Here is a 26217-nt window from a genome sequence, read left to right as displayed (position 1 = left end):
GAAGATCATATCTAACTCGTATGTAAAACGGCATCTTCAACTGCATATTTTGCGGCAATGAGAACAATTATGGTGTTCAAACACATTAGGAATTGTACAATCTGACAGGGATACCAGTTCTGGTTCACAATATGTATCTGCAATAAAACTGCACAGATTACGATAGTGAGATCTATTTCGATGCCAAATTGCATCATATATTGCTCAGATCACAACAATAAGATCAATATATATGCAACTGCAGAAATCACGACAATGAGACCACTCAATTTTGGTGCCAAAATCATTAATTGCATACATTACGACAATGAGATCAATTATGGAACTAAAATATCGGAAACTACTCGGTCTAGAAAATTATTCCAATATTACAATGCCTACAATTTTGTACAAACTACAGGTCAACTCTAGTGCCGCTATATAATATGGAGAAGTTACAGTACATCGGAGGTAAAAACAGCTCCTCGATTTATCAGGAACTGTACAAACAGCTACAATTATTTCTGCTGCCAAGTTATAGTTATTGTTGAGTGTGATTTGTGGGAAAATAAGTTCATTAGCAAATAGAAGCGTTCTTATTTTTCATATTTGTCAGTGTGAACTGAACGTGTGAATTGTTTTCGGGTGCATTTGTTGTTTCATATAGATTTACATTTTAGCGTGGACTGAAAATTTTGAAGTGATGAATATAGTCGATAGTTTAATTAGTAAATAAGGTCGATTTTGTTTTCAAAATGCAGGCAAAAATCATGTTACAAGAATCTGAAGACTAATCTCAACCATGAACTTAATACAGTTTATACATGCAGACAACCCACAAGAAAATTGGTCGTGTGTAAAAATAAATAAATAAATAAATAAAAACCTGAGTGGCCAAACACGCAAGACGTGAACAAGCTATTTTCTGCATCACCACATTTTCAGGCCGCGAACCGCCATTGATTCTTGTATATGATACCATTGCTACATTAATGTGCAATTTATGATTAATAAAAGATGGATGCTGTTTTCTCTAGGTACTTTACGGTCACTTCTCTATAATTTCACAATTATCCGTTTACCGCTTCAAAAAGCAAGGACAAACTGCTACATCGTGCCTTCTTCCCAGGAGACCACCCAAATGGGATACAAAGAATGACGTTCCACGGAGCTAGAAATCAATTACCGTGAGCTGGCCTTACCTTGTGCGAGCGCCGTCCGTCGATTGCCACGATGAAGCCAACTCCACAAGCATCCTTCTCGTTAGCGGGGTCGTATAAGCCATCTTTTGGCGGCAACGACCAGGGCTCGTGGGACATTAGGATCTGAAACAACGTGTTAACGACAATTAATGCTTCGCACATCTCGGGAAAAGCATGCCTGCCTGTGTCTCGATACCCGCTAGTCCCTGCCTGTCTTGGCATTGCCATGTCTCAAATTTGTCAGCCTGCCGTAGTTGTCTCTAATCCCGTCTCCTCAGAATATCCGCTCCATCTATATTAGTATCTCATCGCCTCAAATAACCAGTCTCCTCAGCATCTCATAACCTCAAGCTATCTCTTCAGAATCTCGTAGCCTCAACCAATGTCTCCTCAGCATCTCATCGGCTCAAATAACATGTCTCAACATATCATCGCCTCAAATAACGTCTCCTCTCAGGATCTAATCCCCTCAAAAACCTGTCTCCTCAGAATCTCATTGCTTCAAAACCTGTCTCCTCAGGCTCTCATCGCTTCAAAAACCTGTTTCCTCAGGATCTCATCGCTTCAAAAATCTGTATCCTCAGAACCTCACCGCGTCAAAAAACTGTCTACTTAGCATCTATTCGCCTCAAATCTATCTCTTTAGCATCTCGTCACCTCAAATCTGTCTACTCAGCATCTCGTCGCCTCAAATCTGTTTCCTCGGCATCTCGTCGCCTCAAATCTGACAACTCAGCATCTCATCGCCTCAAATCTGTCTCCACAGCATTTCATCGCCCAAATCTGTCTTCTCAGCATCTCATCCTCTGATATGTCTCCTCAACATCCCATCGTCTCAAATTGGTCTCTTTACCATTACCTCATCTAAAATAAGTCTCAGCATCAAATTGCGTACTGTACGCAGTAGAAAATAATTCGTAACATAAAAGTTTGCCAATTGTTGCATTCTCACTTCACAGCCATCCCTACCCAATGGCCCAATCCACGTAACAGGGGTCATTTAACACGAGCAAACAACGTAACTAAATTGCATGCAGTCAAGTGTGTGTTACTCCTATAGTTTACTTTGTATGCATTACTATGACTTACACTTTAATAACTACCTGTACCCAGTGGCCAAGCTATGTAATGGGATCATTTATCTACAAGTTATTTTCAAGAAGTAAACACGACAACTAAATTGCACATAAAAGAGTTAGTCACATGTAGTTAACTTTGTAGGCATTACTATGACCTTGCAGAATACTTTAGAAATCATTTTACCTAGTGGCTAACAGTATGGGCTTATTATATAATCGTGATTGTTTCGATGATTTTCTCAGAAACGCAAAAAAAAAAAAAAAAAAAAAAATGGTGAAGTAAGCTATGTGTTTATATGAAAGTAGCCATTTTTATCCCGTGAAATGGTTTGTGTTACATAATCTCGAATTGACATCAGGATATAAAATGTGCTTTTCCAGAGTTGAAAAGTACAATTTTGCGTGTTTCCATGAATGGTAACGTCAATTAAATAAGTAAAACATTCAATATTTATTAACTACTTTCAACATCTATGTGATAACTTCAACGATGGACAATGGTATTATTCCATGGTCACTGGGATGAAACTGAAATTCTTGCGTAACGCCGAAGCAATTCTAACTTTGGATGCTAAAAGCTTAATACCTATGGCATATGTAAGTGTAGTGTATGGAATGGGTTTGGATGATGATGATGATGATGATGATGATGATGAAGGGAGAAGAGGAAACCCGGTGCCGGCAGGTAGCCTACTCCTGTCGAACAGCACCAAGGGGGCCCGCCAGGCTTCACGTCTCCATCCGACGAACGAATCACTATCAACGGTGACATATATGCCTTTTCTTCATATGCACTGCGGAGAAATTTGGGATCAAACGCAGGCATATTAGTGAACAATTTAGTGATCTCACCCCGCCGCGAATTAAACCTGGGCCGGCTAGAGTCGACGGCAATTCGGAAGGCGGTAGTCTGCTAGCGTTTGCGTCGAGAGAGACAGATAGTGAGAGCAAGGCAGCGTACAACATTGCCACATCGTACTTCACGAGCACGTGCAATAGAAATAGCACAGGAGAGAATTTAAATCCTCAAAAGACAATAATGACCTTATTCGTTGACTACAGTAAGCATGACACCAAATAAACCCTCTTTCCTTCACTAACAATATTCTTTGCACGTTTCTCAATCCCTCACCACATGCTTCTGCAGTCATTTCTTGCGCGTTGGCAACGTTGCAGCCAGCATCAAGATGGCAGACAGCGTTCTGCTCTTCAACGTTTTTAAAATAATTATACACCTTATAGTCTCTTCACACACACACACATACACACACACACACACAGTAAATGCTAGTTGTACTTATTGAATGTATTAAAACACTCACACTTGAACAAACGAACTCGGGAACTACTTGTTATAGACTGATTCTGATTGGTTCTACTGTACAAGTTTGTGACGTCACATACCAGAAATGCTACGGCGCATGTAGCAGCTGACCGCCTTCTGAAATGCCGTCTAGTCTAGTCTGGTGGCAGACGCGCTACCACAAAGCTAACTCGGCGGACACTGAAGATAAAATATGAGTCGTTCGGAGCAGAAGTAGTGTAAGTCAATAATTGGTAATGAGGATTAAAGTAAACATTATGTAAAATACAGCACAAAGTAGCAATTAATATTCAATTTATTTAAACTATTAGTAGTCAGTGGACAGCAAGAAGGACATAATAATTGCTACCTTGCGCTGTATTCTGCAGAATTTTTACTTTAAACCTCATTACCCAATTTTGACTTACACCACTTTTGCTCTGAAAGGCTCATATGTTACCTACAGTATATCGTCGGTTTACAAGCAAAACACATTAATTAAAAAATAATACTCCTGAGAAAATGGTGTTTGAAAGTTCTTGACAAAACTGAATCCTAAAAATATTATTATTAGTAATTTCTTTTTCTTTATATGCATTTCATTCTCCAATTCCAAGTTTATACACATAGGTACGTTATATAAATTAATAATCTCAGAAGTAATATTTTTGACTTAATGAATTTTGCTTGTAAACGGACGATATTGTCCCCAATTATATACAAGTTACGAGTCCATTACCTGTCGTCTGCTGAGAGGATCGAGGTTCACGCGCCGAGAGTTCAGCAACAAATGCAATTTGCTCGGACTGCTCCAAAGCCACAGTAATCTTATTCAATGTGTTCCTTATCCAATGACCCTTCGAGGTTCAATGATAATCTACAACTGAATGTCGCAATTTCGTCACATGCCTTTTGAAGTCGTCGCATTCCACTCCCGATTACTCGTTATTCGCAATTTTTAGAACTGATTGCGAACCGAAGGACATTCAGTGCAGCGAGATGGAATACGATTTTATTACCGAGTGCATGTCCTCGAGGTTACGCAATTCCTCGCGGCCGGCTCCGTGACTCAATCGGCGTACTCCTCGTAAAACGAACGCACTTTTTGCTGTTCTATTTTTACACCGGCCAGACCGCGCGACCCGATTCCGATAGAGAAAGCGACGTTCTGGGTCGAGAATCGCCGGTTTAGTTGCGTAATATGAAAACTCAACACAGGGGGCAGTGCCCTAACCTGTCTGCCATGCTGTTTTATTCTTTTTTATATAAACAAACCTACATAGAAAAGATGCAGATCAGCTTCAAAGTCAGTATGAAGATTTAGCACACAGTTGTCTAGAAATTAAGTTATAGGATCTTTTATGGAACCAAAATTTACACAGTGCCAATTTGATGCATGGGCGAACCCGATGGCCTCAGGTATAATATTTTATTAATTCTTGTAGCGAAACTTTATTCGTTGCATAATAATGGTAATTTTTCTTCCCGCCTCTCTGTCCTCCCTGCTTCAACAGTAAGGCCTACAGCATCTCCGTCGATATTCCTCAGCTAGGATACTCTATTATGAACTAAGAACTCTACGCTTGGCAAGTCTGAGACCATCCAGTTCTCTAATATCTAATATGCTCTTAAAATCTCTCATCTTACCACATTACAAGTGACGTAACAATGGAACTACTGGATAACTATTTTTATAGATTATACATGAACCACGTGGCAATAGATCTTTGGGTTGTCCGAGGAAGAGATGGTTTGAGAACACCAGTGTTTCGTTCAGACCGTAACAGTTCAAGGACTAACAAGAATGATGATGATATATACAAAAGATGCAAGATTCCTGTATTAATTTATATCTGCATCTATCATTTAGTTTAACTACATATTATTTACATTGTTATATTCACAAAATTGGAAAGTCAACTAATGTTTTGTCCTCGAGTAGAAATCTCGCAAAGGAGAAGCATACATAAAGAGTTTGTCTATTTTGAGAAAAATTAATTTTTAAAAACATATAACACTACTCAGACTTCAGCTGTAGGCTATAATTTATTGTTCTTCCTCTGACACATATCAAGTGAGATGTACTGCCTGAGAATAGATGTACAGTAGTGACAAAAAAAAAAACGGACCGACCCTTGTAGCTGATTTCAGAGCCTTGTTCACTCCAGAGCACGATAGACTGGTACCGGTAACTAAGACTTTCGTGGTTCGAATCCTGCCTGGGAAGGAAACTTTTTTTTGTTCCTTATTCAAATTTATTCCCAATACTTTTCGATTGCAGGTAAAATTCATGTTCTCGGAATAATAAATTAATTAAGTAGTCAAATATCGCCGCAATCGAAAAGTATTGGGAATAAATTTGAATAAGGAACAAAAAAAAGTTTCCTTCCCAGGCAGGATTCGAACTACGAAAGTTTTGGTTACCAGTCTATCTGCTCTGGAGTGAACAAGACTCTGAAATCAGCTACAAGGATCGGTCCGGTTTCAGTCAGAACCTCAGAGGTAAAAGGAAGAGAGTTAATAAAATAATGTGAATAAGTAAAGTTCGTTCTAACAATCAACATGAAAGTGGTTAATAATAACGCTGATATTATTTTATACTCAAGGGAACCAATCATTACTTTCACCAGGGAGGGGGGATACCGTTTTCGTTTCGTCCCTCAATTTACAAACTTTCTCAGAACTGAAGTTGTGACACTTTTTTCAGCATTACAGTGGCTTGTAATTCGTAATATTAAAAGTTTTAAGTACGGTCCCTAATGTTTTACACTTTGTACATGTGTATTACCTATTTCTAGACGGTCTCTGCATTAGTTGTCCAAAAGGTATGAAATGGCCATCTTTACATGTAGCCTACATTTGTAAACGTTTGAATTTTGAGGGCAAATGAATATAGAATACTGTATATTAACTACAGGGACATCATTTTATTTTTACTAACATTTTTAATATTAACCTGGTTATACCTTTGGATCAACGCTGTTTGCTACCCCCTTCCACAACTGGAGTTCGATGATACTGGCGTAATGTACAAACAAATCACTTTACTAGGTATAGGAGGGAAGAAAAGTAGTTCATCCATTTACGTAAACTAGGAAATATCGCGATTTTGAGTTTGATAATTTTCATTAGGTTTTTGTTTAATCAAAATACAGTGCAGTATTAACAATGAGTGTTTTTACTCACGAACTGAGCTGTCCATGTGGACGTATTCATTATGCAGTGTATATTATACTGTCTATAGTACATTAGCGTACAATATAGAGAATGAAGTTAAATTGAAAACTAATCATAATATGGATATTTAAACACATTTTTTTTAATGGTGGCCGTTCATTTCGATACAGGCTTCAGTTCTAATGTGCATATTATCGCACTATAGACTATTGTACCTAATCCCAATTAGCAGTTTCGTCCTTCGTACTAGTAACTCATGTTGAAATAATTCTGTACCTACTCTATAAAAGAGTAAATTCGAACTTCACTTCTTCCCGATCCGAAAAGATAAAATTACTCAGACATACTATCTACTGTCCGTCCAAGTGGTTATGTCGTAGGGTCGTAGAAAGGGGGGAAATCACGTGACAGTTAATTACTTAACGAGGCCCTTTTATTTAAGTTATTTTAAACAGTTGTATAATATTACGTAGACGTCCAATTCCTAACAGAAATTAATGTTCTCAGAAAAGAGCTAAGACAACCCAGCCACTAGCTGGCGAATAAAAGCTGGTGGGGAAAACCGGGATACAACGTAAGTAAATGGACGACAGTACCTGTGCGAAAATGATTCAATATTGAAAGCTCTTTCATCACTGGAAAACGCGAACATGTTTTTGGAACGTACTGTTTACTATGACCGCAAGGCCACTATGACTGTATATGCGGTCTTGGATCTGTGTGGAGGAGGGTTGAACTTCATTAGTAAAAGGGGTGGGAGTGAAGTACATTCAAAAACTCAGGTACAATAAAAATTGAAGTAAAAATAAAATGATGTCCCTGTAGAAGTCACTAGTGCTCAGTTCGTTGTAATGGCACGCTATCGTATTCCTACCAGAATACGGGGCAGTTTATAGAAAAATGATAACACAGTTTTGTTCATATAAAGTAGGATTTATTTATGCATAAACCAATTTCTGAGAATCCGCCACACTGAGCAGCTCATTTGCTGTCGCCTAGCAACTTGATTCACACTGCATGTCTCATATTCTGAATTTTGTCTAATTTCCTGAACTTCTTGTGAAGCTACTTTAGTCTATCACAACGTCTTTTATCTACCAGGTATCGATCTCTTCAAATTTTTACAAGCCCCCACAATGACGTAAATTGCAGGATCCATACCTCAATGCATTTAGAATTCTGAATCTTCGGCGAGAACAACAAGGGAAGCACCTACTGCCATCTGCTTTGCGTGTAATCTGATAGTTATGGATGTAGCGAGAAATTGGTAGGCCTACTGAAATCATAATTCGGAACCGAAAGGTCGAAACGCAAAACTGCATTTTATGATACGGTAAACGGAGAGATGAGGCCGGCAGTTCAAAGGCTATCACAAAACAGCGACACTACTGTCATGGCCATCTAGACCCCTAGCTGTACAGTGCTTATCAGTGAATGTCAGCTATTACAGAACCACGGAAAGCCTGCCCCCCCCCCCCGTAAGTGAATAGCGCTGGTCTTTAGCGGAGGAGAAACTACAAATACAAACCCTACACCAAAATTATGTATTTGGTATTAGTGTGTTAGCACTATGTCACATACAGTATATAATATATGCAAATGAAAACTTGCGTAGGTACTCAAAATTAATCATCAATAATAAGGATATCAATCCTATGTGCTTGTCGCATTTCTATCATTATCTCCTAGCTTTGCTGCCTCGGAAATCGGAAGTGATGCCTTATTGTTGTCACGTAAGAGGTTCAATCCTGTTTTCAGACAATTGACTAAACAACAATCACCTTGTCGTCTAAATGTAAATTAGCCTCAGAGAACCAAATGCCATCTATTGTTGCATGATTCAACTCCAAAAATGACCGAATTATTAAAAAAAAAGACAACACTTCTTTATTTCTCGTCCTATTAGTGCTTGCCTCAATTGAACTTGACATGCAACATTTGCAAGGCTTTATTATTTTTAAATTGCATGATTGTTTTAAAGAGAAATGTTGCGACAGTGGTTTCACATATTTCCCATGGCTAGGAGTACGTGCCTGCGTGCATGCTATGCTTTCAGGTCCTCTAATCAACTACGTAAGGTTTGCCAACAGCACCTTTTTTTGTTGTCCAAGTCGGAACCTGTTTCTTCGAAATTTCTTCACCATCTTTCAATCGGCGATCGTCGTGGAACTTTCCTGCATTGAAATTTCACTCTAAACTAAAGTTGCAAAACGACAATACTGCCAGAGTGATCGCCGTTTTGTTTAATGGTATTGAATGCGTCGCTAAGGTGGGCACAAAAATAATTGTATAAAGCTCTCTGACTAAAGATAAACTTTGATCGAAGATCGGAAAGTGAACCGAGTTCAGACACTTCTTCTATTGTATAAAACTGTTCCGCGATCAAATTACCTTTGGTTCAGATGCAATCTAAGTTCACGTGACAAGGATTTGGCAATATCGCATAAACAAGTGAAGTATGTGATGCACGGGCCATGTTGTACAGGTTTGTTCAGTGTCGCCAATTTAGCGACTTCAACTCTTTTTCAACGACAATTTCTTTTAACTATTATATTGCTTAAATAGAGATTTAGCGACCTTTTCAACACCCCATAGTGACAAAGTTTAATCTTCCTTTGTTGATAATGAGAAATCTAGCTACTTTCCAACTACTTTTTGGCGACTTTCCATACACTCTGTTGGAGACACTGGTTTGTTTTGTGCGTTGTAAATAATGGCGAACAATAAGAAGAAGATTGACTGTTCTCCAAATTGTTATCATGTTATGGTGTTTGATACTGCTAAACATAATAAAGCTTTATAAAATGACAATTTTCGTTTAGTAATATAGTTAATTGAAAATTTATGAATGTACCTATCATATCCATTAATAATTAATGGTTATAAACATAATATAATTATAGGTTATGTTATTTGATACTGCTGAACACGATAAAGCCTTATAAAATATAAGAATGTTTGTGTATTAAGGCAAGAAATTGAAAACATATATATACCATACCATACCATACCATACCATACCATATGTATTAATATTAATAATAAAGGTTATTCTTTTTGCACAGTCTGCCACTCGTATATTTCAAACAGAAAAGAAATAACTGAACTTAGACCATCTAACTTAATCGGAGAAATTTCTTCAGTCAAAGTTGACTTTAGTTTAAAAAGAATTAATCTCAGATTAGACTTTATACAACACAAAATTCCAAGTTCAGCTACAACGAGGATCAATTTAACCTCTGATCTACGATTAAATGGTTTATACAATCGGCCCTAAGTCTAATATTGCATGACATCAGGTTCAGTGTGCAGAAGGTACAGTATTTGCAATTAAAAATACCACATTCTTTTCTAATGGTCCCTTCACATATTTATTTATGCGAGACGGATATAAAAAATGTATTATTTTTACGGTATAAACTCAATTTCCGTTTCCTTGGTTACGGTTACTTTCTTGCCATGTTGTGACGGTTTCAGACTATATGAAAACGTAGTAGTAGTACTTTTACGGGGCACCACTTCGTATGAAGAAACAATATGACGCACCGTCCAGAAGCCAACGTCCGTGACTTCCAGACGCACATGTACGCATACGCGTTATTAATAGCCGCAACAGCCTCTGGCGGTGCAGGTTCAAGACACGCATCGCTCTGCTTCTCTACACCGGAGTCGACCTTCGCTTTTTTATTTATTTTTTTTTTTTCATGCTTCCCTGTGGATCATTACGATAGAATCAGCCGGCCGTGGCGCGCTGCAAGTAAGACGCAGTTTCGCCTGTCCGTTCAAGACATGGTCCTAGGTTCGATGTTCAATGAAGTGTACTGTGTTACTTCAAGCGGCGATCACATGTCTCACGAGTCCCATGGAAGTAAATACTATATAGTGTGAATCAAAAGATAAGGTCAATAATTATGGAGGTGGTACAGAACCTGATTTGCTGCAAAAAAATGTTACATAATACCAATTTTCTGAATTCGTCTCTGTTTTCGAGTTACAGGACGATGAGCTTTCTTTTGATTGGCATACTGTAAGAACTCAATTATTGTTTTATTTCGCTAAATGTGTTCTGTTTTGTTGAATGTACTGTATTTTTAGAGCCTACATTCCGTTACTTCAACTTGTGATTAATAAAGTATGTTCCAGTTTCTTGGCCGGCGCTGTCTCCAGATTTGGACTTCAATCTATGGGGCTCCATGAAGGAACGTATCTACAATTCTGAGGATCAAATAAAGATGGTCTAGTTGCAAAGACTTACACAGCTACAGAGGAGATTAGACTTGTGTGTACGTGTGAGTGGAAGGCATTTCATCATCTGCTCCGATAGACCTTAATGATATACCAGTAGTTCATGCTTAATCAAGTATTCACCATGATTATTTAGCGAAATAAAATATCAAATTAGTCCACAGTGTGTGATACTCCTAGGAAAGTTTATCGTCGTGCAACTCGAAAACGGGGACGAATTCGAAAAAAATTCTAGTAACATATTTTGCAACAAATCAGGTTCTCAACCACCTTTTGATACACCCTGTATAATCCTGTGCGCGAAAAACCATGGAGGGCCAAGGCCTACCAGCCGGCCGCTGACCTCGATCATTCAACGGAAAGAAGGTATCGTGTGGTTAGCATGATGATCCCCCCCAGCCGTTATAGTTGGCTCGCGGACCGAGAGGAACAGGAAGGAAAGGACGAGAAGAGCAATAAGAAGGGAAGGGCGAGGAGAGTAACACGATTGAAAGGACGAGGAGAGTAACACGAGGGAAAGGACGAGGAGAGTAACACGATTGAAAGGACGAGGAGAGTAACACGAGGGAAAGGACGAGGAGAGTAACACGATTGAAAGGACGAGGAGAGTAACACGAGGGAAAGGACGAGGGGAGTAACATGAGGGAAAGGACGAGGAGAGTAACACGATTGAAAGGACGAGGAGAGTAACATGAGGAAAAGGACGAAGAGAGTAACACGAGGAAAAGGACGAAGAGAGTAACACGATTGAAAGGACGAGGAGAGTAACACGATTGAAGGGACGAGGAGAGTAACACGATTGAAAGGACGAGAGTAACACGAGGGAAAGGACGAGAGTAACACGATTGAAAGGACGAGGAGAGCAACACGAGGGAAAGGACGAAGAGAGTAACACGAGGGAAAGGACGAGGAGAGTAACATGAGGGAAAGGACGAGGAGAGTAAGACGAGGGAAAGGACGAGGAGAGTAAGACGAGGGAAAGGACGAGGAGAGTAACACGAGGAAAAGGACGAAGAGAGTAACACGATTGAAAGGACGAGGAGAGTAACACGAGGAAAAGGACGAAGAGAGTAACACGATTGAAAGGACGAGGAGAGTAACACGATTGAAAGGACGAGGAGAGTAACACGATTGAAAGGACGAGGAGAGTAACACGAGGGAAAGGACGAGGAGAGTAACACGAGGGAAAGGACGAGGAGAGTAACACGACTGAAAGGACGAGGAGAGTAACACGAGGGAAAGGACGAGGAGAGTAACACGAGGGAAAGGACGAGGAGAGTAACACGAGGGAAAGGACGAGGAGAGTAACACGATTGAAAGGACGAGGAGAGTAACACGAGGGAAAGGACGAGGAGAGTAACACGATTGAAAGGACGAGGAGAGTAACACGAGGGAAAGGACGAAGAGAGTAACACGAGGGAAAGGACGAGGAGAGTAACATGAGGGAAAGGACGAGGAGAGTAATACGATTGAAAGGACGAGGAGAGTAACACGAGGAAAAGTACGAAGAGAGTAACACGATTGAAAGGACGAGGAGAGTAACATGATTGAAGGGACGAGGAGAGTAACACGATTGAAAGGACGAGGAGAGTAACACGAGCGAAAGGACGAGAGTAACACGATTGAAAGGACGAGGAGAGCAACACGAGGGAAAGGACGAAGAGAGTAACACGAGGGAAAGGACGAAGAGAGTAACACGAGGGAAAGGACGAGGAGAGTAACATGAGGGAAAGGACGAGGAGAGTAGCACGATTGAAAGGACGAGGAGAGTAACACGAGGAAAAGGACGAAGAGAGTAACACGATTGAAAGGACGAGGAGAGTAACATGATTGAAGGGACGAGGAGAGTAACACGATTGAAAGGACGAGGAGAGTAACACGAGGGAAAGGACGAGAGTAACACGATTGAAAGGACGAGGAGAGCAACACGAGGGAAAGGACAAAGAGAGTAACACGAGGGAAAGGACGAGGAGAGTAACATGAGGGAAAGGACGAGGAGAGTAGCACGATTGAAAGGACGAGGAGAGTAACACGAGGAAAAGGACGAAGAGAGTAACACGATTGAAAGGACGAGGAGAGTAACACGAGGAAAAGGACGAAGAGAGTAACACGATTGAAAGGACGAGGAGAGTAACACGAGGGAAATGATGAGGAGAGTAACACGAGGGAAATGATGAGGAGAGTAACACGAGGAAAAGGACGAGAGTAACACGATTGAAAGGACGAGGAGAGTAACACGATTGAAAGGACGAGGAGAGTAACACGATTGAAAGACGAGGAGAGTAACACGAGGGAAAGGACGAGGAGAGTAACACGATTGAAAGGACGAGGAGAGTAACACGAGGGAAAGGACGAAGAGAGCAACAGGAAGGAAACGTCGAGGAGAGCAACACGAAGAGAGGAGTAGAACGAAAAGAGGAAAAGGGAGAGGGTAATGATGAAAAGGAGGAAAATGTGCAGAAAGGGTAAGTTGAGGAATGAAGCGATGTATTTTAAATTTTGAACGTGTACTTGTAATCCGCCCCTCGTACTCCAACAACCGGTCTGGTGTGTCCACTCGACACTTGACCATGTGTTGGGGAATGGAACACGACTGCTTGGGGTGAACGATTTCACTAACTGGTTCTGCACAGATCAAGAAATGTTTCATTTTTTTTAACATCCATTACATTAACAGAAATAACAGCAAACTGTGCACATGTCACATTCATTATAGCTATAGATCTGTGTAAATCACTGTGAAATGGATACTAACGCAAAGGTACGAGAAAATCATGCAGGCTACTGGAAAGTACTTCTCAAGGTCTGCAGGTTCTGTATACTGGATAAGAATGGGAAAATTTGACAACGCAAGAGAAAATTTGAATAACTAATAACACTGAGACAATAATAAAAAAAAATTGGATCCAAAACTTTAACATTATTGCTGATGTTACGTCCATAACAATAAATCAATCGGGACAGACTTGGGAGACATTAACGAATCAATCCATAGGCCTACAGCAAACACATTCTTCCTCTGACGTAGTGATTATGCTAACAATTACAATGCTGATAATAGCTACAGATATGCTTAATCTAATTGATTATGAAATGGCAGTTATTTTGATCATGACTAACGTTGCTGTAGTTGTGGTTGCTCTCTGCTGACACGGAACGCAATTAGATAAGTCAGCTCAAGGCGAGGTTCGAACTCACGCCTGAGCGGACCCGGAGTATCAACGCGCTACTCTTACACCAAACCGGTGATGTTTTCCATTTTCTCATTATCTGAAGTATAAAGACAAATATTATGATGGTGCAAATGTCAATTCCTCCACTTGCAAATAAATAAAAGTTTTTGGCATATATGTTTGGCAAAAAGCCACTTCTGACCGGGTCATTGGCCAAAATTGATTTTAGCTGGCTAAAACTGCTTATAACCGTCAAAACTTGTCAAAGAATAAAAAAAATCACACAGTATTTTAGAACTTTTACAGTTGCAAATTGAAGATTGTATTTAAGTTTAAAACATTCTGAGATATTAAAAGTGATTTTGCGATTGAAGTCATCTTTTATGCTATCAATAAGAGCTTCCCAGAATTAAGTTATTCCTATCCAGGAATATATCTTATCACACTTCCAGGATGAAGTTAAAGACTAACCAAAAATATATTCCTTCAGTTATTTAGAGTCGAGCTAAACCCTATACAGAAACATACTTTCAGCTTTTCAGGATGAAGCTAAATCGTACCAAGACATAATTCGTCAGCTTTTCAGACCGAAGGGAAAGTCCATGCATACTTGTAACTTTTGAAATGTGTAAATTCGGGGAACGCCTTTTGAGTGACACAAAATTCTAATGTTTCTTTTGAGCAGCTTGAAAGATTTAGTACTGTAATTTTTTAACGGACTATATACAGGGACATCACTTTATTTTTACCAACATTTTTAACATTAACCTGGCTATACTCGGAAACACTGTTGCCCCCTTCCATTACAGGAGTTTGATGTTACTAGTGCAATATGTAAACAAACCATTTTACTAGGTATAGGAGGAGAGAAAAGTAGTGTATCCATTTACGTTGTAGGGAAATACGATATTACGATTTTCAGTTTGATCATCACTTTTACGGAATTTATCAAAATACAGTAGAGTAGTAACATTTTTTTTTTCAAAAACTCAACTTTTCAGGCGGCTATGTTCGTTATGTAATGTCTACTTTATTTAGCATATTAATTATTGATGTTAACATACAATATAGAGAGTGCATTTAAATTGAGGAGCTCATATGTAAAGGGCTGTAAGTGCACTTAAGTTACTTTTGAGAAAATGGGGTTTAAATATTTAAGCTTTCGTAAAATCGGTGAAATTTTTATTTTAATTTTAATGTGTGATGCGATTAAAATATCCTTTTGCCACTAAAATTTTAGATACTTTTGCTTACACTGGATGCACTTAACTCATGTTACTACAAATGTCACTAGCATTCCTTTGCTTCTAGCCACCTCAATTCAAAAAAAGCTAATCTGAATTTTTAAACAAGTTGCTGAAAATGGTTGCCGTTCATTACAATGCAGGCTTCAATTCAGTACGCATATTATTTAAAACATTCTGAAGCATATTCTCTGAAATTGAATTTATCGTTTCTTGAATATAATTTTTTAGTACGATATTATTAATATAGGTTCTTTCTTCTATAGAAAACGCAATCATATTTATGAAACACACTATACACTGCAGTGTTTACTTCACTGCTTGAAGACTCCAAATGCAACAGCGGCCGTAAGTTTGTATGTTTGACGGGAGCAAGGACATTAGTGAAGGGTTGGGAGTGAGGTACATTCAGAAATGCAGGTACAATAAAAATGCAAGTAAAAATAAAATTATGTCCCTGTAGAAGAACTGTCATTACATCCTTTTAGTATACGTTCTCCTTGGAGATAAAACAGGAAGAAACGTACTGCATATTTTTTAATCTTTTAATTGAAAATATGAATAAAATAATTTGAACTTTTATCCAAGTACATTCTCGTTGATTTTTAAGATGCAATCCATAAAAGCATAACACATAGTGGGAAAATGCCAGAATAGTTGGATGTAGGTTTCATGTGAAATAGTAGATTGTTTTGCATTTTATTTTAATGACGATGCCCCACTTATCCTGCGGTAAGATGTTTAAGTGATTATTTAGTTGAAACTACATTTGAGAAGAAGCAACATTCCCTCCAAGGATATGGGCAAACAAAACGTGTGATGTTGCTCGCACAACGAAACACGCGAGTTATTTTACAGTAGATTCGATTCTAATTTTAATTCTACTCGCCCAGACATTTGGACATTTTTATAAGTACTATTGAAAGATTATCAGACGGAAACTTAGCTAAAAATCATCGGGGTGAACGATGTGCGAATAAAACCCGCAGTGAGATCAGTGCTACTAGAACTTCAGAATTACATAAGTAAGCCAATAAGATAATTTAATCTCACGCTACCAGCACGTTAAACTTGCATCCTTTTTAAAACAAACTGTAGTTGAATTATTTGCAAAGAATATCGACTAATACTGTACAAGAATGCAACTTTTTTTATCAACACGCAATTTTAACCACAGCAGTGTGATACAAACTGAATGTCTTTCAACGTAACGTGAACATCAGTTTTGATCACTCCGAGAATGGGAAGGAAAATTCTTATTATGTACAGTCCGTGGCAAAAAGTTTAATTTTGCATCTAATTATTGTGGCTCAAAAAAACTTCTGGCTTCGCTCAAAAAGTAAGTTCCCTGTAAATTATATATATGTTTGATATGGGGGGGGGGGTAATTCTTCTTTAATACACGTGTACTTTTATATTTCGTATAATGAGAAAGAAATAGACGTTGGGAAAACTGGCAAAAGAAATAGAGCTGTCAACTTCGACAGGATACACGACTGTGTAACATGTGCATAATGATGCAAGTAAATAAAACTCTTTCTAGCATAAGAACATCCCAATCAGATAATTTATTGGTATCATTTCCTCGTGTAATTTGAGTAATGGAACTGCTGAACCATTTCAATGAACACTCAAGTTCATCTACGTTCATACAGCCTTGGATAACGTCTAGATAGGCTAGTTCCTATAGGCGTACATATAGTACATATAGAAGACACACAGGTAGTCTTTTCGTATGTATCATAGCTGTTTTATCGGAAGTCTGATTAGTATAATATGTAACAAAACTAACATTATCCAATTTAAATCCTGTCCAAATTCAACCTCGCAAATTTCAAGCGCAATAATTAACAACAGGTCCGTAACAGAACAACAACCAAATTTCTTGGCTTAAAAATCGATAATGTGTTAAATTGGAAAAATCATATTAAATAAATTACACCCGAACTAAATTCAGCATGTTTTGCTATTAGATCTATGCAAGAGATAGTAAATATCAGTATCTTAAAAACAATATACTTTGCATACTTCCGCTCGGTAATGAGTTTTGGAATAATATTCTGGGGAAATTCCACAGATAGTAACAGTATATTCCTACTACAAAAAAGAGTAATTAGAATAATAGTAGGTGCCAAATCTAGGGAATCGTGTAGGACTATTTTAAAAAACTACAAATAAGTAGCAGTATATTTTTTCATTAATAAACTTCCTCGTATGTAATCGTGAAAACTTTGTAACTAATTCAAAAGTTCATAGCATAAATATGCATCAAAATGACTTTCATACTCCATCGGCAAGTCTATCATGGTATCAAAAAGTAGTGCATTATATGGCAGTAAAAATTTTTAATAGCCTCCCTATGGATATAAAAAATGAAACTCAAAACATAAGATTATTTAGGGCCAAATTAAAGAAGTACCCAATTTCTGTAGGTGAATTCATGAAATTGATACTAAAACTTTGTGTTGTAGTAGTATACTATATTGTAAACCTCTTCTGTATATATTTCAATTAGACTGTGACTATAAATTAAGACTTTAAAGTAGTATAAAGTTTTTTGACTTGTTCCATATTCTAGCTGTTATGAAATGTACGAATACCATGGAATGTTAATAAATACAATACAATGTATCTAGTCACCAATGTATGCAATGGAGGGGAAAAGGAACTGGCCACCCTACCCCATTATCTCCTGGGCTAGTGGCCTCATGAGTGATGCCTTAATGGTGTCACGAAGTTCAGACCTGTCTTCGAACAATTGACTAATCAATAGGCCTATAGCTGTTTTGTGACAGCAGACGCTGCGGCTGAACAAAGATAAGGACGCCCATACGTTAACTCGTTACTATAGTAAAAGTCAGGTTATGAACCGACTAAACCGGAAGCAACGTTCTGTTGCTCTCTTTCTGAGCTCTGTTGCCACATAGTGGCGCGAGATTCAAAGCGTGTTCGGCGTTTGTCACCGATCTGTTTAAAATAATTGTCGTAGCTGTGTTTTCAATTATTAATGTAATAAAGAAGTATATAACAAATTGAAACATTTTAAACGAACGAACAACGATTCAATAATAATAATAATAATAATAATAATAATAATAATAATAATAATAATAATAATAATATAGTGTTAATTAAATATATATATATATATATATTATAGTAATTTTTATTTTATTTTGAGCTGTCATTATAAATCGAATTTACTATTTAGCTATTTTTGTACATCAATAATAATAATTTAATGGATATGATCTTAATTTTATATTTATACTGAGTCATGTACGAGTATATTCAATTATTATTATTATTATTATTATTATTATTATTATTATTATTATTTCATATAATGTATGGATTAGCAAATATACAAATTTAAAAGGAAACTCGAGCCGGCTGAGCCATTGTTTAAAATAATAATAATAATAATAATAATAATAATAATAATAATAATAATAATAATAATAATAATAATTATGAGTATTCGGACGCTATTAGTCTACTATTAATTTATAGCACATACAATTGGAAATTAGAACGGTGAAGTAAGTCACAAGCAGTGCCTCAGTCGTTTGCCGCGCTATTTCTTCTTCCGATGTGATTCCTTCATTTACACGTTTTTTTGTTGGTAATGCTTATATACAGACAAAATCATTTCTCTCTCTCTCTCTCTCTCTCTCTCTCTCTCTCTCTCTCTCTCTCTCTCCAGACTTAAACCCGCTTCCTTTTTGTATCGTAGCACTCGGGAGGATTCATTATTCTATTCAAGTACTACTCTATATAGTTCTCGATAATACTAGGCCTATCAACAATATTAGTAATGAAAATTACTGTTTTACGAAAGCACGAGCTAATGACACTGGTACGAAATGCGACTCGTAATGCACGTGGTATTGTCAATGAACTGGGAAATTTGGCTACACTGTCTCCGTGATCCCGTTGCCAGATTTTCGTTAGCAGACGACATTTTCACGTGAGGTCCAATGAAAAATTCCGTTCTCCTTCACCTCTCCACCCCCGCACACTCAATGTGTCATCACTGCACAGACTACCTCTCTAACCCGCACTTTTTTCTGCCCTCCCAACTACTTCCTGTTTAGTCGGTTCATAACCTGGCTTTTAGTATAGAGGCTAACATTCCGAGATCGATCCTCGAAGCTGGTCATACTGATAAGCTTACTTGTGGCGGGGGAGACCGTATAGGTCCCATTTCATTTCGTTCTCTAAGATCTGGAGATTACCGTGTTACCCGTGGGATGAGGTTCACGGGTTCAAATCTGCAAAATTTCTCCGAGGAGAAAGTAAAGAGAGTAAAATTGATACAATAAGCGTTTATCAACTAAATTCCTGTATTGCATCCCAACAGTGGGCCGTGAGAGGAAAGTCGTGAAAATGCATTGTGTTGTGGACATTCGCCCTGTGAAGGTCTTTACATCTGTAACTACGAAAACGCCGATACCAGTCTGCAAGCAGAACAGAGATAAGACAAGCAGAATTTGTGATGGTATCGGGAGTAAGACTGGGAGTTGACCCTAATTTTTTTTTAATTCTTCGCCGCCAGCGCTTTCTGCGTTTTCTAGGAAGACAACATTGAATTTCCTAGAAACAATCATAATGGTTATGATACGAACATAGACGCGTTTCATTTGGCACTTTAGTGTATGAAAAAAGTAGTTTCAACCAATTCCGAGTAAATGCCGATTTTGCGTTATCTTAAGTACCGGTAAGTAGATAAATCCTTGTCAAATTTTAGTATAAAATTATTTAATATGGGTAATTCAGGTTGTACTAACTTCAAGACACTGAATATCAAATACGTCCAATAGGAGAAATCGTTGTAAACAGACGGCAAAAAAAATTTCGACATCAATATTATAGTCTGATTCAACCCGGGGATCACAGTGTAGTCAAAAGGACTTAATGAATTGGAAAGATCTAATCGAACCCGCGACCACCGGCTTTGCAATGTAAAACTGTAACCACTCCCTTTTTAACTGTAGCAGTGACGATGAAAACTGCATTTCTAAATAGAGGTCTTTGCAGCATCGAAATTCTTTTTCTATTCCGGACAGTGGACATGTAGTTGTCCACTACAAGATCTATCCAAGATGGAATGATTCTCAATATACCAGACATACTAGTGCCAATTAAAAGGTTTTAATATCAGTACTTGTAAAAGCAATAGTTATATAGTAATTCAGTAGTAATTAGGTACAGTATTTTTTTACGTGGGTGAGAAATCGGGAAGCCGACAAATTTCGTCTTCAGCATCTATCGAACAGAATTTTTTTACGACACCGGCCTCTCAGCTTTACTTCCTTCCCACAGTAACCTTGCTAAAGATTTTATCGCCCTTTAAATCCATCGCCCTCGATTGAGTTTCAACCCGAAAACATCGGGTGATATCCGCTACGAACACTTGAAGACGACTATAACATGTTTTAATAGTCTGTTAAAATGTGAATGTAAAATGTTTGAATGACAACACACATCACCAGGACGAAGCCAACGGCGACTACCTAACCTGAAAACCACGCCCCACTCGTTACCTATTAAATTCTCACAGTGAGTCACAGCGTGTTACTGTACGAATAATTCAGTTCAGCATTAGTTCTATGGACAAGCAACTCCTTTTCTTGTAGCTGCCAGATTTAATTTGCACTACTGTTTCAAGACGAGGTTGCTAAGCTTCCAAAACCGGGCACCACCCCATCCATCTCCCACCAATTGTCAATACCTTGGCCCGGGGTTGCGCGCTAGAAACGATTTCGATATGACCTTCTTTGACCTCTACACAATTTATCGATTTTAAAGTAAGTGTACGAACGACACGCTGCGTCCAGAACTTTACAACCTACGTAAGTAACGGAAAAAACAGTCTGAAAAACGTATTCGCATCTAATTGATTTATTATAATATACAATAACTTCTCAATGATGTTAGCATATTAATAACCCATCACTGTTCTAGTCACCACACCTAATGCTACACGAAGGGTGGTTCCTCCAGGGTCATGTACTGTACCTAAGGAGCACTACTCAAGTCAGTTGGCGCTATCATTATTTTTGGCCACACATGCTACATACATACGTGAAGTGTTCTGTCCATGGGCAGGTCTTTCACTGCAAACTCAGCATTCTCCAATCTTTCCTATTCTCTGCCTTCCTCTTAGTCTCCGCACATGATCCACATATCTTAATGTCGTCTATCATCTGATATCTTCTTTTGCCTCGAACTCTTCTTCCGTTCACCATTCCTTCCAGTGCATCCTTCAGTAGGCAGTTTCTTCTCAGCCAGTGACCCAGCCAATTCCTTTTTCTCTTTATGATCAGTTTCAGCATCATTCTTTCTTCACCCACTCTTTCCAACACAACTTCATTTCTTATTCTGTCTGTCCACTTCACACGTTCCATTCTTCTCCATATCCACATTTTAAATTATTCTATTTGTTTCTCTTCACTTTATCGTAATGTCCATGTTTCTGCCTCATACAATGCCACACTCCACACAGAGCATTTCACTAGTCTCTTCCCTAGTTCTTTTTCCAGAAGTCCGCAGAAGATGCTCCTTTTTCTATTAAAAGCTTCCTTTGCCATTGATATTCTCCTTTTGACTTCCTGACAACAGCTCATGTTACTGCTTATAGTACATCCCAAGTATCTGAAGCTGTTCACTTGCTCTACTGTCTCATTTAGAATACGCAAATTTATCTTCTTTACTTTTTTTGCGACAACCATGGTATTCGTCTTGTTGGTATTTATCTTCATCCCATACTGCTCACAGCTGTCATTTAGCTGCAGTAGCATATCCCTTAGTATCGTCTCCTCTTCTGCTAACAACGCCATATCATCAGCAAATTTTATACACTTTATTCTTCTTCCTCCTACCTTTACCCCTGCCATGTTCTGAAAACAGTTCATCATCAAATCCTCCAAGTATATGTTGAACAGGGTAGATGATAAAGGGCATCCTTGTTGTACTCCTCTCCCTATTTCACTTCCTTCAGATATTTCTTCTCCTATGCTGACTTTCACTCGTATATTATAAGAATATTCCGCAACCATGTCAAAACACAACACTGAATGTAATTATCTATACTAATAATAAATCTGTAGCCGATATTTTTCTGGTAATTTTCGATTTTCCAAAAATAATTGGTCCTAACATATATAATTAACCACCCTGAAACCGAAAATAGCTTTTTTGAAATTTTTGTTTGTATGTCTGTCTGTCTGTCTGTTTGTTACCTTTTCACGCGATAATGGCTGAACGGATTTCGATGAAAATTGGAATATAAATTAAGTTCGTTGTAACTTAGATTTTAGGCTATATGGCATTCAAAATACATTATTTAAAAGGGGGGTTATAAGGGGGCCTGAATTAAATAAATCGAAATATCTCGCTTATTATTGATTTTTGTGAAATATGTTACATAACAAAAGTTTCTTTAAACCTGATTTGCGATAAGTTTTATTCCTTGCAAAATTTTGATAGGACTGATATTTAATGAGATAAATGAGTTTTAAAATTAAAATACAATGCCATCTAAGGCAGTGTAATGAAATGAAAACAAATGACCACGTCTATAAGAGGCCTTGGACAACAACAATAGAAAGCTATTAAACATAGCCTACAGAGAATGTTTCTGTGTTTGTATGAAGTAATATCGAAAGCTAAATTAACCGATTTGTATAATTAATTACTATTTCACCATTGGAAAGTGTAGTTTCTCTAGATTGGACATAATACTATAATGTTATTACAGTAACTTCTGATATAATAATGTAATGTAATATAATATAATATAATATAATATAATATAATACTATATAATATAATATTATTTAAGTTATTTGAAGAGTTCAGTACCATAGTGGGCCAAGCGCCATTTACTGAATACGTAGAAAACAACAAGGGTTAAAATTAAGTTATTACCATAATTCAATGGAAACCTATAACAAGTAAAATAAAGTATACACATTAAATCTAAATGATGTCAATGTTCATTAAACTATGGTTGCATGTAATAACAATTAAGAAACATGTTAAAGGAATTGTCATTGCACCAAATGAGTGTCTCTGGAACAAAATGATCGCATTTTAATTATTTGGATGCAATTTAAATTAAGTAACATATTAAACGATTTATCCTTCTATCAAACACGAATGTTCCCTGGATCAAATGTTCTATTTTAATTATGTAATTACTTTATATTTATTTTTAACGGGTGCAACGGAGCGCACGGGTACGGCTAGTTTTTTTTTTTTTAATATATTGCAACTTCCCCTTACGAATTATAATAAACTCTTCCAAGTAGATTATGTATACAGAGTGTTAAAAAAGAAGCATTCAACATTTTGTAGGTAGTAGTATTCATAAAAAAAAACCAACGTCTAAGAAACATGTGCCCTGAATTTAATATCTTCCAAGATATGATAGCTTCTTCGTCAACAACATGGGACATGCTCAATGTGATTTCCATTATTTTCCTTCCCCATGAAGACTCGAATCAGAGCTTATTCCGTAAAGCTACACCATAAAACTACAGCACGGGATATTAATAAATCTATATGAAGCATTTAAAACACTTCTTGGAACAAAAAAGCTATTAGATAACTGTGCAGTCTCGAGATCGCTACTGAAAACAATGTCTTCGTTAATACTTAATATCGTAGGAAACTGCATTGGAATATTTTGAACTCGACATTTTTGGCACTGCATCGGTACGGTAATTCTTTAACGACGATTCCTAGTTGCAGTGTTTATACAATTACGTAACACCACATGCAGAAACATTCGGCCGACTAACGTGATGAGGTCACGGCAAGTTATTTTTAACAATAAACCTATAACTGAACTGTCACGACTCGTCGCTAGAGGGCAACAAAGGCGACGGTAGTGTCCCTTTAAATTTAAAATTAAAATCCATTTCCAATTGTATTCAAACCCATGCTTAAAAATTACATTTTAATTTTTAAAAAAATCCTACATAGTTTTCAGAAATTTGGCTTTTTTTCTATAGCTGGTGATGAATATACGAAGGAAAGGGAGAAAGATGAGAATGAAAATATCCTATTAGCTTCCACATGAGGGGAGGAAGAACAAAGCATGACATGAGAAAGACTTCGTTAGAACGACAGATACTATTCTGCAGACACGGTGTTCTGTCGTACTGCGCTTACGCGAAACATGACAGTGCCGACAGATTGTAACATCCATATGCGCTGTACCGGCTTTCAATTCATTATTCAAGCCGTCTGCATCTGTAACTCGTATCGCAGAGTTAGCACGTTTTACAGTACAGGTATCTTGCAAAATTCAAAGCGAGAAACTCATCTGAAGTAGAGATGGGAAAAGTTATTTTCTCCTAACAGTTTCAACTGTTAAAGTTCCTTGAAAATACTAGGTTCCAAATAACAGTACCACAATGCAGTATATAACTACACAAGTGCACAGCGGTATTTTGTAACATATTTTGTGCGAGATCGTGCGTATATCCTTGTTTTCCGCACAGAACCAATACGCGGTAAGTGTGAAATACTACATTCAGTATTCCCAACGTAACACACATAACAATTTCCTTCTTCTTACCGCTTAAGCGCGACATTAATTTTACTGCTTTAGGCTTTTAACATATTATTTTTACCGACGTTTAACATAGTAATAATTATAAATTGGAAACTTACCACTGCAATTTCACCTAAATTGCAATGTTAATTATTGTTTTTAAATATTTGCAAAAATTAAGTAAAGTCTACTACTCCACGAAACTTATTGCATTCCTGATACAAGTAACATTAAGGAAGCCGTGAAAAAAATCAACAAGATTCCAGATGCCGATGTTATTACTGCAACATGTTATATATATAATATTGTTAAAATATTAAAATGAAAAATAAACCATTACATAACCTTACCGTTTGTTTTATGTTCGCATTTATAGACTGGGGGGGGGGGGAAGACAGACGTATATCACGGCCTGCTGGAGTACAGTAAACACAGAAAACATTTTATAGCAACAATGTTGAAGAAAGATATTTTGGTTTTCCGAAGTTGCCGTCATTAAACAGAAACCAACATGGAGATTTCATTGCAACTAATTAGAAATTCGTCTTTCACGTATGTAATAAACGATCTTCGCACAAAATAATGTACGATACACGAGCGGTATGTTTGTTTTCATGTTCTCGGAAATTAAAAAAGCTGAACTACTCGAACATGAAAACGTCAACATACCGCTCTTGTAACGTATATTACTATTCTCGTAACACTTTCAACTGTTAAAGTTCCTTGAAAATACTAGATTCCAAATAACAGTACCATAATGCAGTATATAACTACACAAATGCACAGTGGTATTTTGTAACATATTTTGTAACATATACGTACGACTAGTATGTAATGGAACAGAGGTATTTTGGACGCTAAATGCCCACATACTTTCCTGTATGCCATGTGATGCAGTATGACGTCGTAATAAGCTGAGATGTGAGTTCGTGAAGACGAAATGTTTCCTAATACCAAACTAAATTCGTAGATCAGGTTTGTCCGAAGAAGGAAATTTAATGTAATTTTAAATTACTTGTAAATAGATTACGAAATCGAAGTGGATCCCATTGATCATAAAACCTAACCTATTCTTTTTCTTATGCCCAGCTCAAGTTCACAAAAGTGTTCAATTTCTCCAAAAATTGGTAAATAATAATTATTTCTGCCGCGCTAAAGTTCATAACACCGTCATAAAGAGTAATAATCTTATTGTAATGGAACAGGGAAGTTTATAACCCTAAGTTAGTATTTTTGTAAATAAAAAATGT

General features: G+C 37.4%; 1 protein-coding gene across 1 annotated transcript in view; it reads right to left on the bottom strand.

The window, feature by feature from the left end:
• Positions 1 to 26217, bottom strand: part of LOC138704693 (uncharacterized) — a 211033-nt gene that overhangs the window by 171620 nt on the left and 13196 nt on the right. Inside the window, exon 2 of the mRNA XM_069832832.1 lies at positions 1182 to 1304. Coding sequence (XP_069688933.1) covers positions 1182 to 1298 — 117 coding nt within the window. The 5' untranslated portion in view covers positions 1299 to 1304. The remainder of the gene's footprint in view (positions 1 to 1181; positions 1305 to 26217) is intronic.

This window comes from Periplaneta americana, chromosome 8 (genome assembly GCF_040183065.1).
Source record: "Periplaneta americana isolate PAMFEO1 chromosome 8, P.americana_PAMFEO1_priV1, whole genome shotgun sequence".
Classification (NCBI taxonomy): Eukaryota; Metazoa; Arthropoda; class Insecta; order Blattodea; family Blattidae; genus Periplaneta; species Periplaneta americana.
The sequence above is the reverse complement of the archived record's forward strand: the minus strand, read 5'-3'. Positions and strand labels throughout refer to the sequence as shown.